At 40.3% G+C, this 11,604-nt stretch overlaps 1 protein-coding gene across 8 annotated transcripts in view; it reads right to left on the reverse strand.

Moving 5' to 3' along the window:
* The window catches only part of TRMT11 (tRNA methyltransferase 11 homolog), a 55,345-nt gene extending 49,556 nt beyond the window's left edge, over nucleotides 1-5,789 (reverse strand). For 3 of the 8 annotated variants that reach the window (XM_027601971.1, XM_027601973.1, XM_027601974.2), the window contains exons 1-2: nucleotides 5,647-5,789; nucleotides 371-436 (exon numbers count right to left, since the gene is read on the reverse strand). In XM_027601971.1, the coding sequence (XP_027457772.1) occupies nucleotides 371-436; nucleotides 5,647-5,718 (138 nt within the window). In that variant the 5' untranslated portion in view covers nucleotides 5,719-5,789. Of the gene's footprint in view, nucleotides 1-370; nucleotides 437-1,814; nucleotides 1,858-2,066; nucleotides 2,082-5,646 lie in introns of those variants that run through there. The other 5 variants (XM_027601975.1, XM_027601976.1, XM_027601978.1 and 2 more) reach the window with 5 other exon arrangements.
* Nucleotides 5,790-11,604: the final 5,815 nt, after the last annotated feature.

Consider the following 11,604-nt stretch of genomic DNA (forward strand, 5'->3'; position numbering starts at 1 on the left):
CTGCAATTTCAAATGTTTAAATAATTCCCAATATGTCTGCAATTCCACTAAATTCTAAATTTTAATTCTAATCATACCTCATCAACAGAAAACAGCCCTTTTTTCCAATTAAGGGACAGATACCAATTGTGGTACAAGTATTGAGTTAAAAATTAAAACTATACACTAAATGAATACTGGAAATAAACTTAAATGATGTTCCAAAACCACAACTTTTTTCCAAAAATAACCTTTTTATTCAATTGCCCCTAGAAACAGAAACAAGTAACCACACAAATATATATTTGAGATTTGCAGTTTTTCTCTTCCCGAAGATTCTACTTATAAATATACTACACATAGTCTAATGAAAAATACAAATTCAACTTACCTTTCCATAAGTTTCCTGACTACTGATGAACTGACCTCCAAAAAGTGAAAGCAAAGACTTTATTTCCTACATTGAAAATATTATAGAAAGAACACATTTTAACACATGGAACTCAAAGTCTACTAACAGATACAGGTATAATAAGATTTTTTTAAGAGTGGGCAAGTAACCTACCTGAGGCATTTAAATTTCAACACCAAATTACAACTCTAGGTTCTGAAAAAATTTTAGTCACAACCACAGTTAAGTAATTTCTGAGAAATTTTACACAAGAAGGCTGCCAAAAGACTTGCTCAGAAAATGCCCTGATTTTGGAGAAAAATGGATGACAAAAACTATAGATTAGTAAATCTGACAACTGATCAATAAAAATAAAATGAATTATTAAACAGATAAGTTGAGGATGTTTAGACAAGAAATAAGGATTAACCAGGAAGCATCACTGTGGATTTATTAAACAGAAGTTATACTAAGTTAGCCTCTTCTTTCTGGATGAAGTTACAGAACTAGAAAGAGAACACAATAGCTACTTTAAAAACATCAGGAATGCAAAGTTGAAATCTGTTCAGATAACATTATATTCTATGAAGCAATCACTTTGTATTCATAAATACAAGATGACGATACAAATTTTATAATATATACTGTTAACAAATTCTGTCTCCTCAAATAACATAAAGCAGGTAGAATCCCACTCCTCTCTGTAGGTCTTATGGAGGAGGTAAACCAATCAGAGATAGGTACCCTCTGCTGGGTGCCTACAATCCCCTTTCATCCCAACTAGGAGAACAACAACAAATCTTTTTTTTTTAAAACCTTGGATTTACAAGGGGCTAAATTCAGTTGAATTATATGGACAGACCAAAAACTTGCACAGTCTATCAGTAAATACTGACGGTAACTGAAAAGGTCACGTGATCTGGGGCACGCCTCATGCGTTAATTCACGTGAGCTTTTCAGTTCTTTTAGCCACTCAATTTTTCATCCATTTAGTTTGTTTCAGAGCTAGCAATAAAACCCAGGTGTCTGAACTCTAGTACAATAAGGCAGGTGCCAACTAAAACTGGCCCTGATTAACTCTACAAAGATAAAACAGGACCACATTATATTTCTAATCTCTCATTTTAAATCATAAAGGCAGCTACTCATTACAGTTTTCCTGCTTAGCAGTTCTAAAACAGTAGATGGACTCAAAAGTGTAGACTGTCCTCTTGATTGCCTTCCCCAAAGGGATCCTCTCACTCAATACTTAACTAAGAAACTAATATGTACAAGGCAGTGAGCTATGTAAAGATAAATACATATTTATCTTCCGGGAGCTTATGGTCTAATAGAACAAAACATTCAACCTAGTAACTGAGATGTGAGCTGTAAAACAGTGAGTGCTCTTAAAGAAGTAAAAGCAAAAAGGTATTATATTAAAGTTCAAGGGAGAAAAGATTACCTTAGTTTCAGAAGAAAAGTTTTCATGGAAACTGACTTAAGACCTGGAATACAGAGAGAATCTGCATAGGTGAAAGAGGACTTCCACTTCTAGTGATGGCAAACTAGGTAATGCAGATTGAGCCTTCTGCTGAGAACTAGAAAAACCTGGCATCTGCTTGAACGCTTGGAGCAATTACAAGAATTACCAAACCAAACTTCAGGAGAAGCCAGAAATTGCAAGGTGCAGCCACCTGCTTCCCAGGGTATTTACCGATTCCAAAAGCATCTGTGAGGGTGGATGGTCCTTTTGACAGCTTAATGGAGCTAGAGGAACAAAAAGAATATTGAGCCATCCATGGAAAAGAAAGATGGCCTGATAAACCACCCAGTTTGGACTGGGATTCCCCAAAAGCTACATACCAGAGGAACATGTATGAATCAGAACAGAAACAAAACTTAATACCTGGAAATGAGTTCAAGTCATCCTAGATCATTAATGTTCCTACTTCAAGAGGATTTACATCACCCGAGGCCTCATGTTATTTCTTCGAATAACTTTCCAAATATATCTAGTGTGGTTTAAAAAATAAGCCAGCACACATAGGAAAAAGAACCAAGAGAAACAATACACAAAAGCAATAGGCCCACAGGACTTCTTTTATCATATTTAATATGTGTGCTTTCTACAGTTTGTCATACTTATTATGCTTTCTATATTGAAGGGAATAAAAGACATAATTAAGAATTTTGGCAAAGACTAAAAACCCATTAAAAAGGAAATTGCAGAGTTGAAAAAGAATCAAGTAAAAAATTAACCTAAAATAAATGTGCAGGTAAATCTCAATGAATACTATGTAAAATCAATAGAATGAAGACTGGAATAGGGAAGACCCAACTAGACAGAAGGCAGCACAGGCCAAAGCATGAAAACTGAGGGCGTCATTCAGGGAATGACGGGGATTCTCTTGACTGCACTGAGGTGGGAGGTGGGAGGAGACAGAGAAAAGAACCATGCAATGGTGGGCTAACGCCAGACTAAGAAGTTTCAGCCTCGGGACAATGAGGGTGTAAAAGAGAACTGAGCTTTTTGGAAGATTAAACTGGCACCAGGGTAAGACACTAAGAATAATTTAAGAAGAAGAAAGAGGTAAAATGTCCAAGTATTAGGGATGTTATTCTGAAGACTGCAGTCTAGCCACTCCATTCTCACCGCACTGCTGGACTAGAGGCCCACACCCTCCTTGGCCTCTATTTCCACTCCAGTATCCTTTCTCTGGTACTCCAGAATTCTCCCTCTAAAACACAAATGATTACTAGTCACCCACTGGTTTAAAAAAAATGGTCACTTCCTGACTTAAAAAGAGCCAATGGCTCCCCATTAAATCTAAAATAAAATCCAAATTCCTTGCAATGGTTTCAAAACATTTCAAACTCTGGATCCTACCCACCTCTCTAGCCCCACTGCCCATTACTTCATCCTCACTCCCCACACATCCCACACCCCAAACCACCATAATCAACTCCCTCCATGCCTTTACACTTGCTTTTGTTTCTCACTGAAGAGGGCTTTCCAGTCCTCTTTACACACAAAACAGCTCTTTATCAAGTAAGATCTATTAAAATATTACTTCCTCCTTGACACTCTATGCCCTTACACCCCTATCTTGACAATGCACCTGCTCAGCAAAACATTAACCCTGAATCAACGCCACAGTCTTCCTTCATAACTCCTAAGGCCAGTGAATTGCACACAACTAAAGAAAATCGGAAAATCTCAGCACAATTACAAATACATGATCATCACCCTCAGCTGGATTTCCAGCATTGCTCTAAAACCTGTGTTCTCAATTTTTAACTTGTCAGCTCCCTCTTTTGCTCTCAATGACTATTTCAAATTTAACTGTTTTTCCCAATTTCTCCACTCAACTGCTTGGTCCCTGATCTCTCAAAAAACAACCTTGACTCATTCATAACCTAGAAAACGGACCCTCGGGCAGCTACCCCATATCCAGCCTAACTCTCCTTTGCCCACTCTCCCCTTCTAGTGAAAGGCCAACACCTCCCACCGTGACCTTATATCCATTTTCTCCTTCTCTTCAGCCTGTAAACTTTGCCTGACCCTAGGCCTCCCTCAAACTGTTAACCAATCTCTTACTTTCCCTTCTTATGCTCTAGTTAAGAGCAGTCTATCTCCCCTTCCTCATTTTCCAGTGACCATTAAATCAAGCAATCTAGCTTACCACCCCAGTCCAAAACTCTACACAACAGTTATAGCAAAATTCCTAAAACTTTACCCTCCTGATTTCTGTGCCCCCAAAGTCTTTCTATTCTGACACTTGCCAATCCTCATTACCTCCTCTTTTCTCACTTCACCCCAGTATCAATGCTTCCAAGCTCCTGTATTTGGCCCACCACTCTTTCGACACTATGCTTTCTCTGAATAATTTCACTTTCTCTCCTAGTGTTCAAATGCAGAAGCTTCCAAAACATTTATTACCAGTCCAGACCACTCTATCCTACCCCATGCATACTCCGATATTCACTGCCCCCCCAACCCCAGTCATCTCCACTTGATATTACAAACATATCAAATTCATAATAACCAAAATTTAAATCTTTCATCTGCCTGTGCTCTACATTTTAAATGCAGATGCTCTTATATGCACCCCAGGAGTCATCTTTGACTGGCCCCTGTTCCCCCCATATTCAATCATCAAGTCCTGATGATTTCATCGCCTAAATATTTTCCCAGTCTATCCCATTCTTTTACCCCTGCCCTAATTCAGGCCTTCTTAATCTACTAACAAGACTATTCCAACAGGCTCCTAACTGGCCTCTGATTCCAGACTTATTCCTCTCAAATCTATCCTCATTATCACTGCCAAAGTGATTTTTAAGGAAAAATCTTCTTTGCTTAAAACTCTTTCAGCAAATTTCCCTTACAAGCTAAGTAAATGTTCTCTTCCCTTCCAGAGGATTCAAGGCTTTGCATTTTCTGGCCCCTATCTACCTCTCCTGCTCTCTTCTTGTCACTCAGCTACATATTTCATAATCCAGTAATACTGAATTATAATTCTAATTTATTTATATCCTTGGCCTGGCTAACTCCTACTCATACTTTAGTTACTGTTCAAGTGTCATATCCTCATGCAAGCGATCTTAAAGGCCAACATCCCTCACCCCCTCAGGTGGATTAGATTCCCCTTCTATGCTCTCCTTTTTCCCTACGCATCTACCATTGCACTTACAAATGTTATTTCTTAATGTTTATACATCTGCTCGGACCTTAGCCTAAACAGTAAGCTCCTTGAAGACAGAAACAGTCTTTGCCATCTCCATATCCCCAGCGTCCAGCACATGCAATTACAAGTACTCTGAAAATGTTTCTTGAATGAATGAAACACTTTTCCCAACTTCTCCATCATCTAACCCTTGCCACCTACCACCACCACCAGCAATCCCACCCTCCTCCATGGAGTTTGACCTGCATATTTGCCACTTAAAACACGGCAGCGAACATTTCTGTTGGCTGTCTCTATTCTCCGCTAGACAAGAGTTCCTGGAGAGAGAGGACGGGTCATATTCACCTGCCTAACTCCAATACCTGATGCATGGGCAGAAGAAGGAATGAAAATGCTTGGCAAGTCTGTGAGAGTCTTTCTCGGACTTCTCTCTCACACACCCTCGGCCGAGCTCGGATCCTTCCCAGGGACCGAGGGACTGGGGACGCGTGATATCCCTGACAAGCACACACACCCTCAGCTGAAGCTGAGATCTCCGCCGCCCGCACACCAACCCCCACCGTGCCGTCCTCTCCCGTCAAAAAGTTGTGGAGGGCAGTGCGGGCTCACCGGTAGGCGGAACTCCAGATGCTCTTGCGCCATGAGCAGCAGATACCTATTCAGGGAACACGACAGCGCCATTGCAGCCGCCTACGGTGCGCCTGCGCGACGCGCGCAGTTCTCCACCTCTTCTCCCCCGTCCCGCACACGGCCTTTTCCGCTGAGGCGGAGCCTGAACGGCCGGAAGCGGAAGCTGGGCAAGGCGCGTGCTGTTCCGGGGTTCCTCACACGGATACGTGGAGCCCGGACGCTGCTGGAGGGGCAACGCCCGCAGCGAGGCACTTTCTGGTTGAAATGCGGAAGTACGAGTAGCTGGTGTGAGGGGGCTGTGTTGTGTTCTGCAGCAGGTTGCGATAAAACAAGTTCCCATCGATCCTCCCACCAGGAACGTACTTCCAACTTTCTCTAAGAACGCTTCAAATCCTAGTTCTTCCAAAACTGGACTGGAATTTTACCTTTTCCGTGCAGACTTCTCTAGCTACTCCAAGCTTGGAGGATCTGGCCCACTCATCTAATATTTATTATACTTTTTGTATTTTTGCAATACCTTTTCAAGGATACACACCTGAGCCAATTAGAATAAGATTTTTTAAATTTTTATTGTTATGTTAATCACCATACATTACATCATTAGTTTTTGATGTAGAATAAGCTCTTGACCTAGATCATCTCTTACGGTTCATTCTATACCTCATAGAAAACACAATGTCGTCCTCAATAATTTACTCAGTTATTAGGAGGTTGTGATCTTAGACTTACAGGCCCAGTCCACAGCTAATGCTATATTAAAACAATGATGGAAATTGCTTCTAACTGTTCACGCTGGCACAGATTTCACAGCACATAAAATAAATAGCATATCATAAATTATAAAAATTTGCATAGTCTATGTATATATATTATTGCTTTTGCCTTATTGAGAGCAATTTATTTTGCATCCCACCATAATATTGCACAAAGTACAAGAGTACCACATATTCCAAGCACCATGTGCTGGGAACATACTCCATACTTCATAGCCATGATTAAGAACATAAGCTGTGATGTCAATCTTAGGTTCAAATCTCAATTCCCCTATTTACAATCTATGCGCTCTTAAGCAAATTTCTTAGCCTCCGTTAACGGCAGTTTTATCTAAAATGGAGTAATACTGCCTCCCTCAAGGGATTGTTAGGATTAAGTGGAATAATGTACATAAAGTGTTTAATATAACATCTGGCATATTGTATGGGGCGAATAAAGAATTTAAGGAGACTTCTCTTTAAAAAAAAAAAGAAAGAAAATTTCCAAGCAATCTGTCTTTGTTAGGAAAACATCTTGGTAAGTCCACTTAAGATAAGCAATAAAGTGAGTCTCTGAGGAACACAGATGTCTCTTGGCCTCAAGCCTTCAAAAGGGATAAAAGTATGAAACATGAGAAGAGAGGTCAAGGTGGGACAGAGAACCAATGAAATATTAGGGGAATGACGTGCAGTGCTTGATATGCCCCATCCCCAAAGCTTGTCAGAATTATCAAACATGAAATTTTAATAGGGTAACTTTATAGGGGATATCATAGAGGTGCTGATTTTCATGCCTGGATTAATAGGATGCTGTGCAAAGATATCAAATGAGAATACATGGTCTAGGAGAACCCAAATTCAAGGTTCACTGATTTTTCACATGAGTGTCCTTAGCTTCCTTAAAGCTAAGGTTCATGGCTAAATGCCCACTAATTCTCCACTCCAGAAATGAGCAGGAGGTCAGGTACATCAAGAATCTCAAACTGTTGGTTACATGGTCTGGGGAAGTAGAAATTAACCCTGCACAGGCCAGGCCATTAGGGTTAGTATGGAACTACTTGTGAGATCAATTAAACTGCCTTTGAAGAAGTCACACCAGAGCTGTTCCCTGTTTTTGAGCTTACTAAAGTCCTTAAGGAACAGCAAGAGAGTATGGGCTTTGAAAGTTGGTATTTAAACTAACATCTAGAGACTCACAATTGTAACTTTTTTTTTTTTTTAATTTGTACGGGAAGGGGCAAGAAAGTTCATAGTCCATCTTCTGGGAACTGATCCAAAGCTTCATCCATGCTTCATCTACCAGGGCAGACTTCTTAGAAACTTGGCTCCTCCTGTGAGATTACTATTATGTAAGCATTTGGGTCTCTGGTCTAGCCTGACGATGACTGAAAACCAGAATCATTCCTAGATAGTGAGGACCCGAAATTAGGAGAATCTTGAGTTCTGGTTATAACAGGCCCTTATACTGTCGAGAGTATTAGGGCAGAGTCAGTGAAGAAAAGAAATGAATAGAGAGTTAACAGATCCCAGCAGCAGAAGTCATGTGTAACGTTAAAACTGTCTATGATCTGTCTGAGGCTGAGCATCTAACATTTGAAAAGGGGTTGGGTATCACAGAGAGGCATAGACATTTGTGCACCAAGTAGGAAACTCCTTGGGATATGTATTAAGACTAGAAGATTTTTTTTTAAGATTTTATTTGCTAGAGAGAGAGCACACACAAGCAGGGGGAGTGGCAGGCAGAGGGAGAAGCAGGCTCCCTGCTGAGCAAGGAGCCCAATGTGGACTCAATCCCAGGACCCTGGAATCAGGATGTGAGCTGAAGGCAGAAGCTTAACTGACTGAGCCACCCAGGTGTCCCAAGACTAGAAGATTTTTGCAATGAGTGAAAAACAAGGGCTTTTGAACAGTTTGGAGAATAAAGTTTTATTGGAACAAGTTATATAACAACTATGGGGACTTCACTATGGTAAGCATTCTTGACCAACTTCTAATTTCATGAAATGCCAGAAGGGTCTCCAGTATCCTCAATCTAAATGAAGATAATACAGGAAGAGGAGAAGAGAGAACACGGGGTGCTCTCAGGAAACAAAATTGAACAAGTTAGGACAAGGCACCAGTTCAAACTTAAGCAGCTGCAGTTGATTTAAATATGACTCAAGATCTCCTGAAGTAGAAAAAAGTAGAGCTTGTCCTCTGATCAAAAAATTCCCCCCAGGGCGCCTGGGTGGCTCAGATGGTTAAGCGGCCTTCGGCTCGGGTCATGATCCCAGGGTTCTCGGATTGAGTCCCGCATCGGGGCTCCCTGCTCAGTGCAGAGCCTCCTTCTCCCTCTCCCTCTGCCATTCCCTCTGCTTGTGCTCTTCTGTCTATCTCTCTGTCAAATGAATAAATAAGATCTTAAAAAAAAAATTCCCTCCAAACAAACCTGAAATCCTAGTTGTAAACTAGACCTACTAATTTGCTACCTGTGAAGTAGGTTCTGTGCATAGAAAAAAATGTGAAGGAAAATGGGCTAGAGATTCAGCCTTCTGTCCTGGCCATCCTTAAACTCTAATGCTGACAAAATTCAAATAATCAAAAGCCATACATTTCCAGACAGAAGTAAGATGGCAGCCTGATTGAGCTAGCCTAGAGAACAACTCTCACCATATCTTAGCAACTGGCTGAAATAGAAACAGTTTTCCAAAAGGAGCCTAACCTAGGGCCTACCAAAATTAGGGATGCCTTCCTTCCTTGGGCTGGTACTTAATTTAATTCTTTTGTTTGCAATGAGATCGAGATCATAAGATACCAAAAAAATCTTTCACTCTACTTTTATTCCACTCCAAATAAAAGGCCAAGCAAGACCTGGATATTATCCACACTGCTCCAGGCTTCAGCTTTGTAGCTTATGTGGCTTTGCGCATTTTTGAATGGGACCCCATTTGTTACTTCTCTTGGGCAGAACTCGTGAAGCAGAGGTGATGTAAGTTCACAGTGCATTTGCCACATTTGAACCAGATCTTTTGTCCTTCCTCCTTCCCTACTTCCCACCTTCCTACTCTCCCTTTCTTCTTTCCTTCCTAAAATGTAAGTAAACATGACTTCTAAACAAAGGAAGGCTTTTGGCAATATGCAAGTATTAATAGTCCCAAAGTGTGCAACTTACCTTCTAGGAAGGGACCCACAGATTCTTATTTAAGCATAATTCCCAGTAATCACCATCTCTTGATCTTATTTGCTTCCCATGAGAGGAAAAATTATTACATATAAAATAAATGGTCTCAAATCCCATAAAAGGCATATTCCTCAGAACTACTTTAACGGGCCATAGGAGGAGTTTTACTCAATCCTACAGGGCACAGATTCTTAAAACTTGGCTGCACGTTGAAATTACCTGAGGAATTTTTAAAAATTCGAGGCCTAGAATCTATCCCCGGGGAATTGAATTTAATTTGGGGTGTGGCCTAAACATATTTTTAAAAATATTTCAGTTGTTAATTTGATGGCAGCTATCAGCAACATCATCACCTGGGAACCACTTAGAAATGCAAAGTCCTACCTACCCCCAAACCTGCTGAATCAGAAACTCAGGGTGGGATCCAGCAGTCTGTTTTAAACAAGCCCACCAGGTGGTTCTGATGCACACTGAGGTTTGAGAATCGTTGCCTGGGAGAGAGGAGTATGGATAGATAGACTTTGAGTACCAGTACCACAGATAAATAGCATGTTTACCTTCCTCTTACCCATGCTTGGAGAGAGAATTTATATGATAAACTGGCAAAATGCTGAAAATATGTTTCTCAGCAGAAGGTATAACAAGAAGAAAATATTCCTCTCTTACCAGCTAGATTGAGAATCTCAAGAAAATCTCCTTAGCTGAGAAAATATCTAGAATAGCCTACTTAAGTTAGGTGATTTCCTATGGGCCATGCATGTTGGCTAGAAAAAAGGCTTTACAGAGAATTTTAAAAATTCTAATGCAAAAAGAAGAGAAATATGTTATAAAGGCAAAGGGAGAAGAAGTAGAGGAAAAAAGAGAGTCAGCAAAATGGCGGGAGCTAGATGCTATTTTACCATTGCCCAGCAAGTTTGGTTATTAAATGCTTGAGATGATTGGTGTGGTTGAATTCTTCTGAAACTCAAAGAGGTTTTACACCTAAGTTATAGTGGTCATGCCTACTGCCATGAAGAACATAAAATCAGGGAGATTCAGCTGATGTTTAGGTTATACTCCTGATTTTTAGATTGAAAGTAGTTGGAATTAGGGTTATCATGGTGTTTAATTAGATTTTGGTTTGTTATGGTAACATTTTAAGGGACTCAGAAATTAAAATAAAATCTTTATTGATCACTAATGTAAATCAGTCACTGAACTAAGGCAATGGGGATACAAGATAAAAAATTAGATCCCCCAGCTCATAAAAAAGGTCAAAATCCCGTGGTAAGAGATATCCCCCTTTTTCCCAGTCAGACTGTGTAAGGTCTATGCTAGGAAAATAAAATCTCACAGACTAGAGCTAAAGAAACAATATTGCTGTGGTTGTGGATGGGAGTATCAGGGAAGACTTCGAAGAGGAGACAACATTTTAACCCAGCTTTTAAAAATGAACAGATTTCCAAAGCTGTGCTCAGTTTATTTGGAATAGTAAAAATGGATGGCATAATGGGATACAAGTGCAGGTGAGTAATTTTGAGGGAAAACAGTGAGGTTTTCACAAGCAAGAAAATTACATAACCAGATCATAATTTAGAAAATATTCTGATGGATGCTGTGCTAGAAGGAAGCAACTGGAAGAATGAAGCCTACTCAAGTGATTCTAGCAATGTTCAAAGCAAGAGAAGAGGAGCGTCCAAAAAGGCAGAGAGACACTGGGCACTGAGAGGAACGAATTGATTTTTGTTTCAGGCCCCTCATGTCTGAGGGCAAATTGTTTGGCAACTGTGGGCTAAGAGAACATTCAGGCATACATGTTCTGCATATCGAATGTACAAATGTGTTGAGAACAGACTGGAGGGTAGACACGGACAAAAGCAGAGATAGTGTGAAGGCCAACTGCAATAATCTAAACAAGAGACGAGGAGAATTTGGCCAAGAAGACAGAAGTACAAGTGGGGAGAAGTGGTCAAATCCTGAATATATTTTGAGAATACTGCTGATAAGGTTTGCTAAGGTGTCAGATATGAAGTATGAGAGACAGGA

Source organism: Zalophus californianus, chromosome 7, assembly GCF_009762305.2.
Source record: "Zalophus californianus isolate mZalCal1 chromosome 7, mZalCal1.pri.v2, whole genome shotgun sequence".
In the NCBI taxonomy this organism is placed as follows: domain Eukaryota; kingdom Metazoa; phylum Chordata; class Mammalia; order Carnivora; family Otariidae; genus Zalophus; species Zalophus californianus.